The sequence below is a fragment of the Miniopterus schreibersii genome (genome assembly GCF_964146895.1).
Source record: "Miniopterus schreibersii genome assembly, chromosome: 3".
NCBI lineage: Eukaryota > Metazoa > Chordata > Mammalia > Chiroptera > Miniopteridae > Miniopterus > Miniopterus schreibersii.
This window is the reverse complement of record NC_138103.1, coordinates 29,159,617-29,181,226: the sequence shown is the minus strand read 5'-3', so window position 1 is coordinate 29,181,226 and position 21,610 is coordinate 29,159,617. Positions and strand designations below refer to the sequence as shown.

Sequence of the window (21,610 nt, the reverse complement as noted above, 5' to 3'; positions counted from 1 at the left end):
TAGGCTCTTCCCAGTCAGTCTGACCTTCCACCGGTTTCCCCCACTCCCGTCTTCCCTGTAGTCAGGTAAGGGGATCTCTGTTCCTTCTCTTTTCAGGGTGCGCCCTTTTGGCCTCTCCATACAACCAGTGATCGGTCCTGGGTATCCTCCGGGATTCACCTGGAAACCCTGTGGTCCCATTCTGCACTTAGACCCACACACCTTGGGTCGGGCAGGCCCCACGCTGCCCTGGACTTAGTGGCTAGTCTTAGCGTGAGACACCGCAGCCTCATTGGCCTGTGAATGGGCCTCAGGGCAGCCTGGCAGAGGGCCAGAGGGCGGGAGAGTGTGGGATGGCTGGGCTTCCGGCTGGCTTGGCCGCTCTGCGCCAGTCCTCCACTGCTACCCGAGGTGCGCCGGGGGACAGGAAAGATGCTCACCCTTGGAAGGTTTTGGCGCCTGGGCGGGAACAGGTCCACCCGGCAGGGCTCCCTGGACCCCCAAGGAGGGGCCGCGAGCCCCGCCCCTCCGGGCCCACCGGTCACGTGTCTTGCCGCGCCCCCGAGGGCGGGTCACGTGACGCTAGCGCTCCGTTGCCCGGCAGCGGCTGCGGCTGGCTGGCGGGGGCGGGACAGCCGGCAGAGGCGGGGCAGAGGGGGACCCTGCGGACCTGCGGAAGGAGGGAGGGGGCCGCGCTCTGCGCCCTGGCCGGGCCACGGGGCCACAGGGCCAAGCCTGAGGCGCTGCCAGCCGGGAGCCTGAACGGGAGCCGAACTGGAGCCGAGCCAGCAGGACTGGCAGAGCAGCTCGGTGAGTGCGCGTCGCTGGGGGTCTGGAGGAGGCAGCCGGGCCCCTGCCCGTCTGCGGGCCGAATTGCACCGGGAGACTGTACAAGGGAGGGGATGGGCTTTCTCCTGGGCAGTCTCGGAATGGGACAGCTGCTGGGTGAGGGTCGGCCAGGTGACCCCAACCCCGCAGGATCCCCGAGTGGGGATCCCCGGGCGGGTTGCGGCGCCAAGCGGACGGGGAAGTCCGGGGTGCTGGCGGAGTCCGGCTTGTAGCCTCTGGCCCTTTCCTGGGGGTAGGACAGAGATGCAGATGGACGCCTCTGAAAGATCCCTTTGGGGGCTGCTGGTCCCCCGTCCCACGCGGGTGTGACAAAGAGAATGAGAAACGACATGTCTGCCGGGCACTCACCATTGCGCTCGCCCTAGGTGCTTGCTTAAAGGAAGTTGACTGGCAAACCCCAAACCCACCCCCTGGATGGGTTTCAAACAGGTCTGCCAAGGGGGTAGCTAATCTAGAGAGAGTCCCCGTTAGTCTACCAGACCTTTCTCTGACTTCCCTTATATAGAAACAAACAAAAACTCTTCAAGATTCAGCTGGGCGAGCATCCTTTGGAGCGTCTGCTACCTGACTGAAATGTGGGGCTCCATCTTCCCCCACCCTATCCCCTGCCTGAGTTGAGTGTGAGGACCAGACTCTGCCCCTCCTTGGACCCGGCACACCTGCCATAAGGGAGGACGGTGGGGCTGGCAGGGATAGGATGAATTTGAATCAGGTCTGGGCTGCTCCCTTTGCAGGAAGTGGCTTCTCTTTCTTCAGGCTCCAAGCAGACAGACAGCTCTTCCTTCCCACCCCTGCCACTGTGAGGATGTTTACAGGGCCGCTGGGACTGCCCTGACCACTCCCAGAAGGCCACAGTCAAACCTCACTGCCGGGAAAGCTCTCCATCTCCACTCTGGAACTTGAGCCCAGTCCCTGCTCACTGATGGCCCCAGGGCTTCCCTGTTCTTCACCCCATACATACCTTTGTGGTTTTGGAGGCCACCAGGCCCTTCTGCCATTTCATTGGGCACACACACCAGGCTGACCCCAAATTGCTTCCCTCATTAACTTCTTCCATGACCTACACTGTGCACTGTCAGAGAAAGCCTAGCAGTGTACTGCCTGGGCTGCCCTGAGCTCCAGTACTCCCTGCCTCCTGTCCCCCAGCCATCTCCTTGACCCTCCCCTCTGCAGCCAGCCTTTCTGCCATGATTCCCTGCCTCTCAGGGCCCTCCCACATGGGCAGTATCTTGTCTTTGAGGGAGAGTCCCTCTTCGCCAGTATTGCCTTCACTACCTTTCCTTATCCCCTATCCTTGCTCCCTAGAAGGGACCTTCTCCCTGCCCAAAGCTGAGGCAGCCAGCACCTCGTCTGCTCCCTTGGCCCTCACACCCCCCTCCACTAAAGCATTTAGCTCATTGGATAAGAATCACTCTGTTATCTTGCTCCCCCACTGGGCATAGGAACTCACAGGATCCTCACCTTTTTCATCGTTGATGCCTAAATACCAAATGCTGTCTTACTTTAGGGCCCAGTAAGCATCTCTGTAATGCAGGATGTTGGATGGAGAGACAGATACTCTGAGGGGGCAAAGGTTGTGCCTTTCCTTTTATTATTATTATTATTATTATTATTATTATTGGTTTAAGATAGGAAGAGAGAGGGATAGGTAGAAACATCGATGAGAGAAACATCAATTGGCTGCCTCCTGCATGCCTCTTACTGGGGATTCAGCCCACAATCTGGGCATGTGCCCTGACCGTTAATTGAACTGGGGACCTCTTGGTTCATGGGTGGATGCTCAACCACTGAGCCATACCGGCCAGGCAAGGTTTTCCTTTCATGCCTCCACATGCAGTAAACTGTCTTTATCATACCTGGGGGCCCACTTCTGTTACATATGGGAAGATGAAATAAAAAGTGCATTTCCAAATAATGCCATTCTGAATTATTTAGAGCTAACCAAGGGATTGGTTAGTGAGCAACATTCCTCTGAATTCTCCCTCAGGGAAGGGACTTTCCAGTTATTAAAGTGCTTGAAAGTAGTGTTTCTGGCTGCAAACTGGGCAAGGGGGCAATGACCAAGGCTTCTAAGTAGGCATTCCTAGAAATACCCTAGTAATTTATATCCCTAGCAGAAATAGAAGAGCACAGAACTGTTCCCCAGTGTCCTATTGGCCAGTAAAAGCTGTGCCTCCATAGCATGGCAATGAACAAAGAAGAGGGCCCCAACACAGCTCTTCCGACTTCCAGGACCTTCTCATAGAACCCTTTTAGAGGTTGGCATGGATGGATCAGGTTTGGGGCATTTCTGCAGCTGCTGACCCTGGTAAACACCCCTGACCCCACCCACCCATCCCCAGCCATGCTCCCAGGGATTCAGAAACCCTGACCTGTTTGTAGTCACCTTAAATAGGCTTTTCATGGGGCCTATCGGGGCCTAAATGTACAAGTTAATATCTGATGTTAACTGAGCTGTGAGGTGCCTGTGCCCTTGAAGCTTGCCCTGCAGATTAATTAGAGCTGATCCCAGCATGCTGCCAAATGGGCCAGCCCCTTGGGCCACATGAGACCACCAATCCCTATTTGGATTAGTGGAGATTTGGGTTTAAATTTACAAATCTCGACAGATCAGTCCTTCTGATCTTCATTCTGTGTTATTGTCACACCAGATGTCTACCTGAAATAACTCCAGGGGTCTCCAGTCTCCACTTCTTCATAAAACATTCTCATGTCAGTTGGTGGATTTAATTTTTCATTTTTTTAAATGTTTCCATTGCAGCCTGGATGTGGCTGTACTTTGGAGATATAGTATTTTGGGTGAACCATACTGCTTAAACCACAGGCTCAGACATTCGGTGTTTGTGCTTGGTTGAAGAGCCAATGGAGCGAAGCTACCATCTATGGGATTTACTCAGTGCCTCTAAGTGAATCCCGCCCAGGCAGAATGATAGGCAGCTCCTTTGAGCCTTGGTTGCCCTTGGATAGCCGGTCACCCAGCAGCCACATGGGCACTCTGCTGCTGTGGGGATAGGGTCTGGTGGGGAGACCCTCTCCTCTGAGGAAAGTGGGCTGTCTTCTTGCCTGTCATGCAATGGACGTTGCACATTTATGGGGAACCTGGTGCTAAACCATTCATAGACAACCTTCTGGATGGGAGTTTCATATGTAGCAGAGCAGCTCTCGCTTCGATCTGCTGAAAGTCAGCCCTCTGCATCAGGGTTTATAAAAAAAGAAAAAAGAAAGGAAAAGAAAATTAAGTTGGATTTGAGAAATTAGCAGCTGCTTGGAAAGGTGTATTGCATGGTTGACACCTGGACATTGAAAAGAGTTCTGAATCTACAGGTCCATTATCTCGTGTAAGAGCCCTGTAGGGTGGGGATGTCCTCATTTGAAGAGGAGGAAGGTCAGCAAGTTCAGGTGTCATGTTCAGCATCACACAGGTCAAATTTAGACTTGGTAACTTGAGGTCCTAGGGTCCTTATAAATGCTACAGCTCCCTACTCCCTGAAGATGGGTTCAAATGGGAGGATTGTCTTAGGTGCTCTTGGCCAACCTTGGAATTCCATTCACCAAAGAGCCACACTCAACTGGAACGCTTCTGAGCTTGGGATGGAGGAATTGCAGAGGAACAATGTTGGACACTGTGGTGGTTCTTGGAAATGGAGTCCTGACCCTCCTCTCCTATAGATGGTCCACATGTTCCTGTGTGGGGACTGCATCAGAGACCAGGGCTCCTCACTCACACACCCCTGGCCCCCATGGCTCTAGTGTAGGGTGTATACAGTGGGCCCAGAGAAGATTAACTAGGTTTGGATTCTGGCTTTTCCAGGCCCCAGGAACCCTTTGGAATGCCTGAGTGTGTCTCTTTTTTGCCCCAAGCCTGGCTCCCATCATGAGTGCTGAGCTCAATGTGCCTGTGGACCCCTCCACCCCCGTCTGCTCTGAGCCTGGCCACAAGGGCATGGATTACCGGGACTGGGTCCGCCGCAGCTACCTGGAACTTGTCACCTCCAACCACCACTCCGTTCAGGCCCTCTCCTGGAGGAAGCTCTACCTGAGCAGGGCCAAACTGAAAGCCTCCAGCCGCACCTCTGCCCTCCTCTCAGGCTTTGCCATGGTGAGTGCAAACACTTGGTGGGAACATAGCCTCCAAAATGGGCTCTGGCTAATCAATATCCTATGATGCTTCAGGAAGCAAAGCACCCCCTCTGGGCCCTACTGGCAGCCAGGATGGACCATTAGGAAGTTTCCCCATATCCCATCTCCTCCAAGGTGATGGTGACTGCTCTGTCAACCAGAGGGATTGCTGGGGAATACAGAGAAGTTCCCATCTCAGAGCCCACAGAAAGAGCTACTCTCACATTCACATAAAGTATTTGCCTGGCAAGGATGTTAGAGTGGTAGTTGAAATAGCTTCAGAGTGTACAGGGTTTCCTGGAGAAAAGTACCCACATCTGCCCATCTCAGGCACCACCCAAGAGTTTAGAAATAAGGACTTGAGCAGGAACTGTGGATTGATTTGGGTTTGTGTAGTGTAGCCCAACCGGGGTGCAGATGCCCCCAAATGTGGCCTCCGTGGTGACTAAGCAGAGCCTCTGGCCCCACTCCCAGCTGCCCACCTGTGGCTTTGCTTCTGAGTCATCCCTCAAGACAAGAGTCCATCTAAGGCAAAACTGAGAGCATTGTTGACTCCAAAGCCCTCAACCCACATCCCTTTAGGGAATTGTCCTGGAGGTGCAGATGTCAGGAGTCAGAACTGCTAGGGCTGGGGCTACCTCTCTCTCTGCTTTATGCTCAGAGGTCCTATTGGGCTGGAAGCAGGGGTTTTTTAATGTAAAAACAGTTGTTTTTCTATAGTCCAGAGCCTCAGTTGTCAAATTGGTGGTGCAGAAAATAAAAAGCTGTCAGAGTGAGCCACTGTGGCCATTCCTCTGACAAGGGCCTGCTTTGTCATCAGTAGGGCCACCATTTTTCCCATCGGTAGGGAAAAATGACACCATACCTGCTCAGGGCATGACTTCATATAGGCCGAGGCAGAGGTCACCAAACTTAAAGGCAATAAATTTGGGTTAGGTCAAGTTTAAAGCAAAGGCTTAATTTGGGTCTTGTGTTTTTGTTTTTTTTAACATAATTACCAAAGTGTACAATCACACGGTATACAACTTTGTCTCAGAGTGATTTTCTTCCTGTGGTGTCTGTCACATTAAAAAGACAATTTTCTCAAGCTTAATTTTAAGGAATGTGTGTGAGAAGTTTAAACGTCACTCTTAAGTGGTGTAGAGCTTGTTTTCTACACCACAGAAGAATTATAGTAGTGCATTACATTTTGCTGGCCTGTACTTATTTTTTAACTTTGGAAAATTAACTCAGGGAAATATTACACGACATAATGCAGTGACACAGTTTCCTTTCTGTGTGGGGCCTGGATCTCGGAAATTGCTTCCTGTCTGCAGCTATCTTTTTAGACCCTGGCCTTCCAAACATTTGGATTTCCAAACTTAGGGCAGCTTCCCTGTTTTCCAGCCAACAAAATGCTCATCTAAGTTGAAGGCTTTAAAACCACTCATTCAAAATTTGAAAATTAGCCCTTGAATAAAGTTTTCAAACAGAGTGAATTCTGGAGGAGGAGTCTGAGATGTACTAGCAGCCTTCAAGGGCATGAAGTGGTCTTAGGAGGAGAATTGTGGGCCCCAGTGTGCTCTCTGTCAACTTGGCAATGGCAGTCATACTTCCCAGTATTAATTCATTTTTTCAGCATTTATGGAGTATCTCCTGTGTACCAGCAAATGCTTCATTTAGCAGCCTAGGGATACATTTTAGAAGCCACACAAGTGCCCTTGCCTTTTCTTCTAGAAGGTCCCTCTCGGGGAGGTTGCCCCAGCCTAACATGTACCGGAGATTCCACCATAGCAGTGAAAGAGCATGGAGCCAAGTCAAGGGTAGGGAAAACATCAGTGATGCTTGATCAGATTAATAGGCCACCAGTAAATCAGATAACTATTCAGACTGTGGTGCAGCTTGGATGAAACAAGTGACCAATACAGATTGTCAGCATTTTGGCCATGGCCAAACAAGGGCAGGGACATGGAAACATGAAAATAGGCAGTTTGCTAGGTGGAGTCCCCTCTTTATACTATGTATTCCCTAATTAGAATTGCAAAACTGTTCCTTTGTCCAACAGTAAGCACTTAAGCCCAACTTTAAGCTTATTTCTTCATGTTTATCTTTCTAACACAGAGAATCAGTGATCTGAGCCCCCCTCTTAAAATCTTAACATAAACAAAATGAAAAATGACCTTTTAGCTTTTTCTCCTCTGGAGGCGAGTAAAACTGCTTCCTTGTAGACCTTTTAATCATCTTTGTTTCTTATCTCAGTGCCCTCTGTGGTTTACAGCATTGTTTTGTTGGGCCAGAGCCTACCAGGGCCACAGGGGCACTGAGAAAAGACCACCCCTCGACTCCTGTTGGCTACTATCTTTTTGGAGCAGTAATCACTGCTGAGTTTCTGTTCAGGTATGGTCCACTAGGACTGCCATATTTTCTTTTTAACTACCAAATGTTCCATTTCCACTGAGGGGATGAGGTATTCACTCTAAGAGATAGTAGTTGCTAGAAACTGTGAAATCTTAATTTTTAAAAACAGGGATGACTCATATCTAGGAGGCAAACAGAGTGGATGCAAAAGCCTTCCCCTGGCTTCTCTCTTTCTGCCTCCCCGCCCCCTTCCTGGTCTGGTTTCTTACCTTTGGGTGCCTGGGAGAAGGCCCTTGGTGAGCCCCAGAGCCCTTGGTGGGCCTGAACTAAACCCTCCACTGGGGAGGTCCACAGTGCTGAGTGCCAGGATGGTGGGGTGGTAGGATGCTGGGCCTCGGAGGGAGCTATTCTGAATGGATGGTGTCTGACCTGGCAGGGGCAGGAGCAATTTGCTCAGTCTGTAGTTTGAAAGCCCTTTAGGGACTGGGGTGAGCATGCACTGCCTAAATGGCTACAGGCATTTACTGCTACAGAGATAAGCTGGGGCTTCTTCTGGTTCCTTCTGTGTATCTTTTTCCCTTTCATTTAAAAAATAATTTTTATTTTATCAGTTATTACATGCACATAGTTTAAAAATTAAGTATAGTTGACCCTTCAACAACATGGGCTTGAACTGCACAAGTTTACTTACACATGGTGGGTGCCCCTAACACTCCTGTGCTGCGCAAGGGTCTACTATACTGCTGAGGGACTTAGAACAACCCTAGCAGACCCATGTTCCCCACTCCCTAGATGCAGCCTCCTGCAGCTTTCTCAGTCTCCATGTTTCCAAGTAACATTTGGAGACTGCTGTTTCTTGATTTATCCATTTTAGACGTTACCTGTTGGCATCCTGTGACTGCGGTTGATGATTCAGCTCTCTTCCCAGCCCAGCCTCCTTCCCACAGCTGCCTCTCCTCACCACTGCCCTCATGTCCATCACCATTCCTGGCCCTCAGATGTATATGCAGGTTTCTCTCTCTGGCTTTGGTGTCAGCTGAGAGATACACCCTGTGGCCTATGTGAGGCTGTCTAGGTTTGCAGCTCTGATCTCGGTACCATCAGGAGCCTCCGTTTTTACTTTTTTTACCTTTTGAAAGGTCAGTTTTTATTTTTTAAAAACCACAGGTTTTTTTGCAGCTAAACCACACTTCAGCTTGGCTCTGATATCAACAGCAAAGCCACATGTTCCCAGAGAAGTGTGGCCTCTGCCCTGGCTCACAGCTCAGCACCTCAGATACACCCTATATTCTGTGTCTGGGAAGGTACCCGGAGGGTGACCCTGCCCCATGCTTCTTTAATCTATTCTATACTTTTAGATTTTTTCTCAGTGAGATCTTCTGTAGCTAATCAGAAAAAAGGAAAGTTATAGTTGAGCAGTGAGGAGGGTGTTCCTGTGCTCTGCAAGGGCCTTGAAGGTGGTTGCCTTGCCCAGCAGCACCCGCTCTGCCTTGCAGGTGGCCATGGTGGAAGTGCAGCTGGAGACGCAGTACCAGTACCCACCGCCCCTGCTCATCGCCTTCAGTGCCTGCACAACGGTGCTGGTGGCTGTGCACCTCTTCGCCCTACTCATCAGCACGTGCATCCTTCCCAACGTGGAGGCTGTGAGCAATATCCACAACCTCAACTCCATCAGTGAGTCGCCACACGAGCGCATGCACCCCTACATCGAGCTGGCCTGGGGCTTCTCCACTGTGCTCGGCATCCTGCTCTTCCTGGCTGAGGTCGTGCTGCTCTGCTGGATCAAGTTCCTGCCTGTGGACGCACGCCACCAGCCGGGACCTGCACCTGGCCCCGGTGGCCACACAGGCTGGCAGGCCGCTCTAGTGTCCACCATCATCATGGTGCCTGTGGGTCTCATCTTCGTGGTCTTCACCATCCACTTCTACCGCTCACTGGTGCGTCACAAAACCGAGCGGCACAACCGTGAGATCGAGGAGCTGCACAAGCTCAAGGTGCAGCTGGACGGGCATGAGCGCAGCCTACAGGTTGTGTAAGGGTGTGGCTCCCCTCAGGCCTGGGAGCCAACAGAAACAGCCTGCTTTTGAGGGAATTTCAAAAATGTAAATTGCCATGAGGCTGCCTAGACACTGCCAGAAGTTCAACACCAAAGTTTTACTCGTCTTAATGCCGTAAAACCTGGATCATTTTCCCTCAGAAGATGGAAATCCTTAAACGAGAGACACTGTTGCTTAGGGCAAAGAAAGGCTGAGTCCTTGGCCCTGGAGAATCCTGAGACAGGAGGCAGGACTCCAGCACTGTGGTCGTCCCAGAGATGTGGACCAAGCAGCCAGCAGTGCAGGGAGCCTGGCGGAGGCCCGGAGAGTCAGGGTAGGGCTGTGAGTTCAGAGGATTGCCCCATGACACTTCAGGTGGGCTGCATGGCAGCTGGGCAGCACATCTGATAGTACCAGCCTGCTGTGATTAGGTGAGGACTGTGGCAATTAGATGGGCACAGGATTACAGCTGGGCCTGGTGCTTCCCTCCCCTGCTCTGGAGGGAGCTGGGTGGCCTGGCTTGTGGGGAAGGCAGGGGCCTGGGGTACACATCAGCCAGCAGGTTTGGAGGGTACTTCGGGATGTGGCAGGGCCTAGGGGAAGACTTCCAAGGGTAGAGGCCTGGCAGGGTCTGGGAAGCCTGTCTGGGGCAGAGTCAGCTGATCCTCTGGGCTGTGGCCACAGAAAGCCAGGGGCACTTGCTCAGGTGGCCCATCTCCCTGCTACCCATGTGCCAGGCAGTGGAAGAGGTAGCTTGGAGGACTTACTGTTCTAGACAAGGCCGTTGGCCTGGCATGGTCTGTGGGTGGTGGCACCAGGGGCCAGCCCTGGCCAAGTGTGGGTCTTGCTCATGACATGGAACCAACTGCAGAGAAGGCACAAACCCACATAGTGCTCCCTCCTGGGCCCCCAGGCCTCTCAGCTGCACTCAGTGCCCCGCTCCCATGTTTACTGCCGTACGTAGCATGGGCTCTGGTGTTTTCACTACAGGCATCAGGTTGCCCTAGCTCGTGTTCTTGGGCTGTTCACATACAGGCTACAGCTCAGCTTACATTATGAGCATGCTATACCCCAAGCTGCTTTTAAAATCGTCTACCACATTGGCTGGCAGCCACCTGGAGGAGGCCATTTCATTTGTTTTCACAAACTTCATTGGACTTCATGCTCCGATGGCATTTCTCTCAACAGCCTAATATAATCTCTCTGTGGGGTCTGGGTTGCCTGTGTCAAAACACCCTGGCTGGCCTGGCTGAGGTTTCTGGGAATGTGACCTACTGGCAAGAACATAAACCTTAACCTGTAACTCTGAAATGCTGACTGGTGACACTTATGGGGAGCCTGGACATGGTGTCCCTCCAGGCCAGAGAAAGCCCTGCCGTCTTCTAAAGGGCGTGTCCCTTGCATATTCTGCAGACATCTGTTGTGACTTGCTTGCTCTCTAGTGCATGTTTCTTCTTTCCCACAGCCTGCTGAAAAGGCTTATCTGGTTTAATGTGTTTGCTTTGCAAAAGTATGTCAGGACAGCCACTATAGGACAGCCACTTTGTGTCCTGGCAGTGACAAAACAAGCTGCCTCTTCCCCACAGCTGGGAGCAGGCAGCAAGCCCTTACTCTGGCCTAAGCCTTTTGAGAATGGCTATGCTGGGCTCACTCCTGCTGCCACTTTCCTGGGCCATCTTGTACCCCTGCCCCAAATGTGCCAGACCCACAGAGTGCCATGCTCCCCAGACTGGAAAGAACACCCCCGGTGCCAGTGGGGGCCCATTGTTATGCCTTATCCATAGGCAGAGCTTTTGGCCTGGCCGTAACAAGGTCAGATACAAGGTGCCCAATGAGTACCACAGGAATAGGAAAGATGCCACATACCACGTCTAAACCCTAGAAGAGTAACGTTCTTGTAATTTCTTATTCCCTCATCCAGTGCTTTCCCAGCCCCACCCTTTCTAGAGACATGAGGCAAAGAATTTCTGTGGGAACAGAGATGACAGTGAGTCCCGGGACTGCTGAGGGGTGGGGGTGGGGGATGGACCACCTCAGGGTAGTCCTGGAGCTTGTCTGGAGATGGAGGATAAGCTGCTAGTTGGAGCTTCGGGAACTCAGCAAGGCAGTTTAGGGGAGGGGCTGGCAAATTACACGCTAGAAATTTGGGTTCTGGAGGTTTCAGGTGATTGTGGAGTGTCCCAGTCCAGTGGCCTCTGTGTGGTGAGGCACTGTGGGCCTCCCTATTTCCCTCCGAGCAGAGTCTTCCTGGTGCTCATAAAACAAATGCCTGCAAAACTTGAGGCCTGTTCCAAAGTGGAACACAGCCTCCATTTATTACCTGACCAGAAGTTTCAAAACTCAAATGTTTCTATTTTAGAAACTGTGAGGGCAGAACGTATCTTAGTGTCTTCTAGGAGGGTCTGTGGAGGCTAAAACCACAGAAGCCTGAGCGGATGGAGGTTCATCTGCAGTCCTTACCTGTCTCATGCTGATTAGCTCATTATGCATGACGGTGTCAATCACGTATGGTGTGCAAAACCACTGTCCTATGTACGGACTTTTAAAACAGTTGCCCTGGATTGAACTGAATAAACAAACTATACATTGCTCTTTCTGTCTTGGTGGAATGCCATGGGTAGCCCCTTGTCCTTCCCTGGTGTCTGGTGCATCCTGGATCCTCAAGCCCCTCCTGCCTCCTCCTGTTTGCTGACCACCAGCCAGTGTCCTAACAGGCTTCCTAAGTGAGGGACTTCTCTGGAATAGACAAGGCACTTGGACCCAGACATGCCACGAGGCTCCCACCAAGTGGGGCCCCTCTGCCTGCAGCTTCTCTTCCCAATTAGGGCTCTCCCTTTCCAGAAACACAGCAAGGGGCAGCCCCAAGTATAGCTGAGTGCCAACAGAGCCACCTGGACAGGGTCAACTTGAAGTCCTCCAGGAGAGGAGCCACTGAAGCTCTGGTCCCACTGAGCTTTCTCCAACCCCAGGAACCTGTGGGTCTGGGCTGAGGCCAGGTGTCCAGCTGGGCAGCAGTAATGCAGAGCCCTCCCTCAGCCTGGTGGCACTCGTGAGGAAGCTCTCAGACTTTCTGTTTTGTAGCAGTCACCCACTAAGGTAGAGCCTCCCTTCTAGGAAAGAATTTCTGTCCATTATTAATCTTCTGGCACTTCAAGCCAGAGGCTCCTAGGAATTAGGTGTGCAAAGCAGGTGGCACCATTATATGGAAAAGTTATGCCAATACAGGGGGCAAGACTGCCTCTGCAGCCCAAAGGGAGGACTCTCCAGGCCCTGGGGCACCAAAGGCCTGGGCTCAGGACAGAGTTCTAGGCCAGCAAACTGGCCCTGTGGACCATTTCCCCAGCGAGGCTAGCGAGCCTGCTGTGGCCAGGCCCTTACATTCCAGCTGACCTGCTGAGAGAGGACTCTTTCTTGACTCAGATGCTTCCAGAAGTTTGAGGGATAGGGTCCACAGGGCCTGGGCAGGGCCCAGCAGGGTGAGATGGAACAGGACTGAGCCTAGACTCCACTCTAGGCCCATTTAAAACATGCTGAATCCTTTCCAGCCCCTGCTGTCCCCACAGGGTGCTAAGGACATGGTATAGGCAGTTTCTGCACAAGTCTAGGTAGAAATAACCCAGAGGGTCCCTCCCTGGACTGAGCTCAGCCCCATTAGGACCAGCCTGCGCCTCACCATCCCACCCTGCAAACAGATAACTGGCCCCAAGTTTCCTCAGCATCTTTCCAAAGTAGGGCAGGCTGAGGAGTCAGTAGACTCCCCCCAACTTACTCTGGAGGAGGGCACTGCAGGAAACCCCCTTGGACTGGCTGCTTCCGTATTATTTATGTTCCCATAGGCTCCTGCCTTCTCCTGGTCTCAGACTGCAAGAGCATTAGCATAGACAAGCGTCTTATACTTAAGGAAAGCAGGAACAGCTGCCTAAAATACGGGGGTTAAGCAGACGTTATCCCCCAGGCATGGCTGCTGGGACCAGCCCTTCAGAAATACAGGATAGCGGCTGCAGTGGTGCCCAGGAGCAGCTCTAGAGGAAGCACTCCAGCCTGGCCAGCCCCCAGCCCCATCTCAGTGGGTGGCGTGGGCAGTGGATGGGTTAGGTGAGACAGTGGGCACCTGGGGCCTGATGGTCTTCACATAGCAGCTTCAAGGACAGACTCAACTCAGGATCACCAATTTTACTATTGGTGGAGCATTTCCTAATGTGTGTTTTGCGGGATTATAGGAAGGGTCAAATGCCAAACATCTGGCAAGCACTAGGAGATTCCAGGAGAAACAGGCTTCTCCGTTGAGTGACTCCCCAGCCTTAACAGGTCTCTCCCTGACAGGTCTTGGGGTGCAGCATTTCCCAAACATCCATGCCCATCTTTACTGGCAGAGCACCTTGCAGGCTCCACCCAGAGGTGGGTTGCTCTAAGACCCAGCTTCTCAGACAGGCTCCCCTGGGCCCTGTGGAGCAGACCACCATGCCTGCATGCCTGCTTGACTGCTCAGATGCAGCAAGATCAGCTGTAACCCCACCTGGGCTTGGCACTGTTCCCTCAAGTTTGGGTCCCAGCATGTGGCAGGTGAGCCGAGTGTATTTTGTCATATAAGCAGCAGGACAGAGGCCTAGGGAACAATGCCATCTCCCTCCACCTCCATGGCCTACACACCTGGCCACAGGTGCACTGGGGCAGCCACCCATCCAGGTGAGCACCACACACAAGCCAGCACCAACCAGTGAACCACCATATGCTATGCTGGGAGCTGAAGAGAATTTCCCTCTACTTTTTAACACCATTATGTGGGGCAGGGGTAGGGTGGGCTATGTGTATACCAAACTCTCAGGATACTTTGTCCTCACTGCATCCTGCACCCCAAGGTTGGGCTCAGAAGGTGTCACCAGCTCTGAAATCTCAAACACTAATAAACTCAAATCTTTGACCAATTCCATTCCCGATCCGACACGCTACCCAAATGGAGGGACTGCATGATGGGGCACTGGGAAACCTTGTTGAGAGAGACAGATAAAGGAGAAAATGGTTTTAAGTGATGCCAACGTTTTTTAAACTCATATTATGTTACTTCCTTCAAACTGTGACAAACTAACCCAAACAAGTGGCCACAGTGCAGCTCAAAGGGGACTGAGCTCAGGCACATTCCCCCATCAAAACCAGTTCCCGGCAGGGCTCGCACTACCATGGCATCAGGGTGTCAGCAGTCTTCTCTGAAAACCTAATGAGCTGGGAAGAAAGACCCTTGTGCTAGGCTCCCCACTTCAATACTGGCAAAGTGTCAACTCTGGAGCCAGCACCCCAGGCCAGGCCCAGTGCCAGCTCCTGTCCCCAGGGACGTGGCTCACATGGGTCTCCCCTGAAAGGACAGAGAGAGTTGCAGGAGCTCCTCCCCGAGTTCTTGCTGCCTCCCACCAGGACAGAACTCAGCCGACAGCTCCCTGAAGGTGGCACACACACGGCGGGCCTCGATGTGTCTGCGGTGGATGGCATGCTTCCACTGGTGCCGTGCAGCTCCAGTGAGCACAAGCAGAGAGCGGCGGGGTAAGGGGACAGCCACTTCCACCTCCTGGCACAGGACGGACCTGCTGGGGGCCATCACACCTTCCACCAAGGCTTCTGGGAAGCCAGATGGGGCCAGGCAGAGCAGTAAGCTGCCAGGCGCTTCCCGGGACATGGACAGCACAGTAGGGGACAGGAGGTTAAGGCTCACCAGCCGCTCCCCCCACAGCCAGGTGTCGTCCAAGTGGGGATCGATGGCTGATCCCCGCTCCGGGCAGTAGTCCAGGTTACACTGCTCCACGGGCCGGAAGTCCTCCAGGATGGGGTACAGGCCCATTCTCCGCACTACCTCCCGGCTAAAGCTGGGGAGGCCTTGGAAGCCAGTGGTCTTGAGCTTTTGTTTCCGAAAGTTGACTTTGGGGCCATAGTCCTGAAGGATGAGGACATAAAGGAAGTGGAGAAGGGTCTGAGCTTGCAGAAATGCTCTCACACGTGAGGTCTAAAGAATTCAATCACAGTGACCAAGAAAAAAATTTCTGGCTTCATGGGTCTGACATTCCAGCAGGAAGAGGCCAACACCACAGAGATATAAATAAACAGCAAACTTCAGATGGCTGTAAACACTAAGGAAACAATAATGCAGGGAAGGGGGATACAAGGTTTTGGGAGATGTCTTAACCGAGGTACCCCAGAAAGCATAGCTAGAGACAAAAGACCCACGTGCAGGGAGAGTATCCAGGATGTGATGCCGAGAAGTTGGGATCTGGGAAGAATGAGCAGCGAGGGAGGGAAGGCCTATCAAGATGGGAACACTGGGCACAGCTGGGGTTCAGAACCACGAGGGAGAACAGTTATCATGTGACCCAGCAGTTCTGTATATACCTAAGAGAAATGAAAGCAAGTCCACACAGAAACTAGCACACGAATGTTCACAGCAGCACTATTCACAATGGCCAAAAAGTGGAAACAACCCAAATGTTTACCAGCGGATGAGTGGACAAATGGTGGCATATCCATACAAAGGAATATAATTCAGTCATAAAAAGCAGTAAAGCACTGATACATGCTGCAAAGTGATGAACCCTGAAAGCATTAAACTAAGTGAAACACACCAGACACAAAGGGTCACATATTGTATAATCCCATTTACATGAAATGACCAGAATAGCCAAATCCAGAGACAGAAAAAGTAGATTAGTGGTTGTCAGGGGACGGGAACAGGGAGGGGCTGCTAATGAGTACTGGTTTCCTTTGGGGTGATAAAAATGTTCCAGAACTAAAAGACTATGACCATACTAAAAACAAACCCACTGAACTGTACATTTTAAATGGATGAGTTTTATGGTATGTGGCTTCTATCTAAAAACAAAACAAAATAGGGAGGAGCTGTCTAGAATATGCCTCAGATTTTTGGCCTGAGGTATGAAAGAGAGGAGCATTTACTTGCTGACTCCTGCCCTCTCTGGTCCCCTCTAGTGGAGGGTGGCTCCATCTGGTGGAGCTCTTCCTTCCAGGTTTGGCAACTTAGACTGCCTAGGTGAGTGGTTCCTGCAGGGCAGTGCTAGGAGTGACTGGCAGAAAACCTGATGTGGGAGTGCAGCGGACAAGGGATGAGAAGCTGGAGCTTTTAAGGAACACTGAGGGGGCTGGAGTGACTGGGTGCAGGATACCAGAGAGCAGCAGTGTAAACAGAGGTTGGGCCAACTGGGCTGGTGCAGCGCCTTCCAGGGCATTGTAAGGACTTTGTGTTTAAGTTGAGATGGGAAGCCTGAGGGTTTGAAACAGCAATGACAGGATCTAACACAGCAGTGACAGGATCTATAGAGGCCTCACTGGAATCACTTTCCTCTCTATTGAAAACTGACTGAAGAGGGGCTAGGGCTGCCCCAGGAAGCCCCTGAAGGAATCCCAGGGAGAGAACTGGGGGCTGGGATGCATGTGGTGGCAGTGGCGGGGAGGGTTTTCTCAGATTCAGATAGGTTTTGAAGGAAGAAAGAACTGACAGGAATTAAAATGAGAGAGAAACCTGCAGAGATACATGTTTCCAGCCTGTGCAGGTGGAAGATGGAATTTTCTCTGATGGGGATACTGCAAGGGGGCGCTTGTATGGGTAAACAGCCAAAGCTCAGTTTAGGGTTTGACAAATAGAAGCCTGGGCTGAAGATATGAACAGGGGAGTCCAAAACACAGCGAAGGTGTGTAGGGGCGTGACTCACTAAGATCAGCAAAGGGGTGTCTGGAACAGGAAGAGAAGAGGCCCAAGGACTGAGCCTGAGAACCCACCGCTGGGTTTAGGACACAGAGGTCAGTAAGGAAAGCAGTTTTGAGTGGGTTAAGCAGGAATGGGAGGAGAGGAATTGAAAACGGTGAGAATAAACAACTCTTGAGGAATTCTGTTGCAGAGACAAGAGAAATGGAGCTTACTGGGAGCTGGTGGAAAAAATCCAGTTGAGGCAAAATTCATCTTGGGGAGAGAAGGGAGCAATGCTGGACAAGGTCTTCTGAGTAGAAGGGACCAGCACATAGCTGGAAGGGGGCTTGGAGAACCCCTGGGCACAAGTGAGAAGAGAAACACACCCACTCATGACAGGCAGGTGTGCAAATACATCTGTTTTCTCCGAGAGGCAAGGTCATCAACGGAGGGGAAAAGAGGTTTGGAAGAACAGCAGCAAAGCGATGGCCTGGGGGAGGTAGGTAGGACTGCAGAAGCAGGAAGGGCCCAGAGCCAGGGAGACCTGACAGCATATGTGGGTACGAGGGAGAGGGAAGCTGGAATTTGACCAGGGCTGAGGTTGAGCAGAAAAAGTATGATGAGGCAAACGGCAAAGGGTTGAAGGGGCACCCAAGGAAGTAACTATAGTAACTGGCTGTAGGTACAGGGTGAGGAAAGACGAAGGGAGAGGGAGAGAAAGTGAAAAGGCGGGATGGATGGCTCACAGGTTCTGGTGGGGACAAGAATTGCTGGAGATAAGGAACAAGAGGAGTGACCTACACAGAGAGGAGCGGGACTGAGGGAAAACAGGGCTGTGATCCCGGACAGAGAGGTCTGGGACCTGGAGGCCTGAAAATACGTGAAACTGGTGGAGACAAAACTTAGAGACGGGAAAGCAACTGGTATCCTTCAAGGAACCCTCACTGACAGTCACCAGCACTAGCCCACCTGGGTGAGAGCAGGAAGTGCTGAGGGGCCATTTGTCTTAGAGTCCTGGCTCACCAGCATACCCCTGGTATGGCTTAATAGGAGGGTGCTGAGCAGGAGGTGAGCAAAGGGGCCCAGCAAAGCGACTGTCCTCTTTGACAGGCCGACCCTTCCCCCTAGCTCTGGGCCAGCCTACCTGCTTCCTCCGTCCAGACTGTGAGAGTTTCCAAGGCTCACGGTCCATCAGCTGTACCATCTCAGCTTCTTCTTCTCGGGTCACAAAGTCCTCTATCAGTGTCACACCAGGGAAGGGGAAGGCCCAGCCTTCAAAGTCAGAATCCTCGGCCCCCACAGCCCAGCCAGTGTCCGAGTAGTAAATGAAACGATGTGTTTTCTGTAAAAGAAAGACAGGGTTCCTAGAGCCATTGGAGCCTGCCCTCCAGAGACTGTCTTAGGAGCAGCCCCTGCCAGTGGGTCACCCTCCCTCATGCCACTTTGGAAGGCAGCTTAGAGTTTAGAGCAGGCGTAGGGAACGTCCAGCCCTTGGGCCATATACAGCCACCAAATCACTTGGTCTGGTCCTGACAAGGCAAATACAGGCAGGACTTGAAATTCAATAAAGCTACGTGCTTTTTTCATAGCTAATTTTTAAGTTTTGTATAAGCTAATTTTAAATTTTGTATAGCCCACGGATGATGTTATAAATATCCAAATGGCCCTTGGCAGAAAAAAGGTTCCCCACCCCTGGTCTAGATGGAGGCCAAACCCCTGCTTGGGGCTGCCTCCTGGGAAGGACCCTCTCACTTTCCTCATCCATAAAAGAGTATCTGCATAACCATTTTTTATTCTCAATTTTATAGATGAGGTGAACAGGGCACAGCAAAGTTAAGGAACTAGCCCAAGGCTGCACAGCTAGGGAACAGCCTGCAAATCCAGTTTCTGTATCACTGTAAGGTATCTTCTGTCCTCAGCCTTGTGAGAATTAAAAAAGATGGTGTAAAAGGATCCAGCCCAGACCAGAAGTTTGAGAAATAGGCTACCCCTAAAGCTAAAGCCCTGGGGCTATCCTGGGGGTGAGCAGCACATGCTGGAAGGCCAGAAGAGAGAAGCCCTCTCCAGCCCAGGTGGGGATGGCTCTACGCTGTGCCCTCTTTTGTGGCAGCCAGAAGCACTGCTTGAATTTCCCTTCAAAAAAGAACAGAACTTGCCAGTGATCAAGAACAAAGCTGGGCTGACAACCTCCTGCCGTAATGCCTCTGGGATCTGCCTCAGATTTTGAACTGAGGCTATCTTCGTCCTAGGCAGCTCCCAGCCAGTGACCCAGCTTGGACCTGGCCATTTCTGCTCAACATGGGATTCCTCTAACAGGCAGTCTTTGCTCTGGAGCTCCCAAATGGGTTGACGATGACTTTGTCAGATCTACGTGGCAGTCTGACGTCCTCCCTGTTCTGGGGTGACCCGTGACAGATGACCACCAGAGTTTGTGTTTGAATTTTGGAGCCTTTATTAGCTGGCCAGCGGCTACAGTTGCAGTGTCTCACCCATGTAAGAGCTGAACTACAACGCTGACCCTTAGTTCTTCCCTCATTTCATACTCAGTAACCACAAAGGCACTGTGGTAAAGGGGTTTCCAAGAATTTGTTAGGTTGTCAGCTTTTGTTACAGGAAACAAGGGGGGACCTTTAGCAACACAAAAGGGACGATTTAAACACAATGTTTTACAATGAGTAATGGGGTTATGCTTGGCCGGAGTGTGACTGGTTCGTTCTTTCTATAGGAACTCGGGGGGCGGGGGTGGCGGTAATTATTGGGCTAGCTTGTCGGGCCTTGTCCTATACAATAGGTATCTTGTTCTACCTTTACTGTTAGTTCCATAGGTATATTTTTCTGGCCATGGTGGCCAGAACACTCCCTAACCAATTAATTCACTTCCTCCCCCTTTATGTTCCATAGGCATTGCTACCCCCTCCCCCCCAATCTCTGAACCACCATGTCCTCTGTCTCTGGCACCTCACATGGTACATATTAAAAGTGGGAGTCATCCTGGACATCTTGCTCATCCCTCAGCCATGAGGTTGGGAAGGTGCTACCCCCGGAGTGTCCTGTGTCTTCACACCCACAGCCACAGTTTAGACTTTTGGTGCTTTTTTAAAAAAGTTTTTGTGGTAAAATACATATAACATAAAATTTACCATGTTTAATAGTTTTTTCAGTATATAGTTCAGTGTGTTAAGTACATTCACTGTTTTGCAACCAATCTCCAGAACGTTTTCACCTTGCAAAACAAAAACCGCATACCCATTAAACAACTCCCCTTTTCCCTTCCCCCAGCACCTAGCTACCACAGTTTTACATCCTGTCTTTACGATTTTGACTAGGTATATAAGTGGAATCATAGCGTTTGTCCTTTTGTGGCTGGCTTATTTCACTTAGCTTAAGTTTTCGAGGTTCATCCATGTTGTAGCATATATCAGAATTTCCTTCCTTTTTGAGGCTTAATAATATTCTATTGTATGTATTGCTTTTTATTTATCCATTTATCCATCAATGGACACTTAACGCTTCCACCATGGGTGTGCAAATATTTCTTTGACATCCTGCTTTCAATTCTTGTGGGTATATCCCCAGAATTGTTGGATCATATGGTAATTCTACTTTTAATTTTCTGAGAAACGTTCATACTGTTTTCCACAGGATGTTCCACACTTTTATCAATGACGCTACAGCTTCTTCACTGGCGTTCCAGCCTTAATATTTTCTTATCAGCTCCCAGGATTGTTCTAAAATTCACATGTAATTTCCTTTAAAATCCTTCAGGAGCTCTCCATGGCCCCAGGTCAAGTCCAGCCTACCCAGTGTCCATACCTGTGGTCAGGCGCACGGAACTCATGTCCCTCACCTGATGCATCAACCACCTTCCAAGCACACGCCTCTACCCCAGGCCTAGACTCAAGCAGTTTCCTCAGCTGGACGCCCTTCCAACCAACTAAATACTTCCAAGCCCAGGTCAAAAGCTGAGTCGTTTTTCGTTAATTAATTGGCATTAATTTCCTCCTTGCTCATTTCCATCCAAGGCCTCTGGGCACTTTTGCCCTGGTTTTGGGCAACCTCTACTCTTTCCATATCTTCTCCCTACAGGCCCGTGAAACTCCCAGGCCTCCGGGGGGGCGGGGTACGTGGAGGTTTGACGTCAGACTTCCCGCAGGCCCCAGGGGTGAGCTGTTGTCAGACTGCACCCACGTCCCAATCCCTTCGCCACTCCAAGCCCACTCCTCAAAGCCCGCATCTCCTCACCCCTGTAACGTCTCACCGCGAGGGCCCCTAACATGGTTTGATCCAGGACCGTACTCATGGTCAGTCTGGGCCTCAGTTTCCACATATGAAGAATAAAGTGTGGGCGCGCCTCCTCTCCCAGCCCTTACCTGTGGGGAGTGCTGCCAGGGTGGGTCACCTCCCCGCTGCCGCTCGCAGATCAGACAGGTCCGGATGCCCTTACAGCCACATTCCCGAACTACCTCGGGGGCCGCCACCACTGCAGCCGCCATCGCTGCGTCCTGGAGGCCAGCGCGCAGGCGCGGGGCCGCAGGGACCGCTGGGACTTGTAGTCCTCCTACGGAGCACGAGGCCCGCGGGGCCGCTTCCTTCCGGTCATTGCCGG

The 21,610-nt window shown here is 51.5% G+C and overlaps 2 protein-coding genes across 8 annotated transcripts in view; one reads left to right on the top strand and one right to left on the bottom strand.

The window, feature by feature from the left end:
* ORAI2 (ORAI calcium release-activated calcium modulator 2) overlaps positions 1-11,911 on the top strand; it is a 30,537-nt gene extending 18,626 nt beyond the window's left edge. Inside the window, exons 1-3 of one of the 7 annotated variants that reach the window (XM_081131225.1) lie at positions 617-789; positions 4,640-4,927; positions 8,781-11,911. In XM_081131225.1, coding sequence (XP_080987351.1) covers positions 4,703-4,927; positions 8,781-9,320 — 765 coding nt within the window. In that variant the 5' untranslated portion in view covers positions 617-789; positions 4,640-4,702 and the 3' untranslated portion in view covers positions 9,321-11,911. Of the gene's footprint in view, positions 1-616; positions 790-4,639; positions 4,928-6,663; positions 6,750-8,158; positions 8,424-8,780 lie in introns of those variants that run through there. The other 6 variants (XM_081131224.1, XM_081131230.1, XM_081131227.1 and 3 more) reach the window with 6 other exon arrangements.
* A 2,416-nt stretch (positions 11,912-14,327) lies between these two features.
* On the bottom strand, positions 14,328-21,534 carry ALKBH4 (alkB homolog 4, lysine demethylase). The gene is made up of 3 exons (XM_081131223.1): positions 21,375-21,534; positions 18,149-18,346; positions 14,328-15,243 (listed from the first exon to the last, which is right to left on the bottom strand). The coding sequence occupies exons 1-3, from the start codon at positions 21,495-21,497 to the stop codon at positions 14,656-14,658; spliced, it is 909 nt and encodes a 302-aa protein (XP_080987349.1). The 5' UTR covers positions 21,498-21,534; the 3' UTR covers positions 14,328-14,655.
* Between the last annotated feature and the right edge of the window lie 76 nt (positions 21,535-21,610).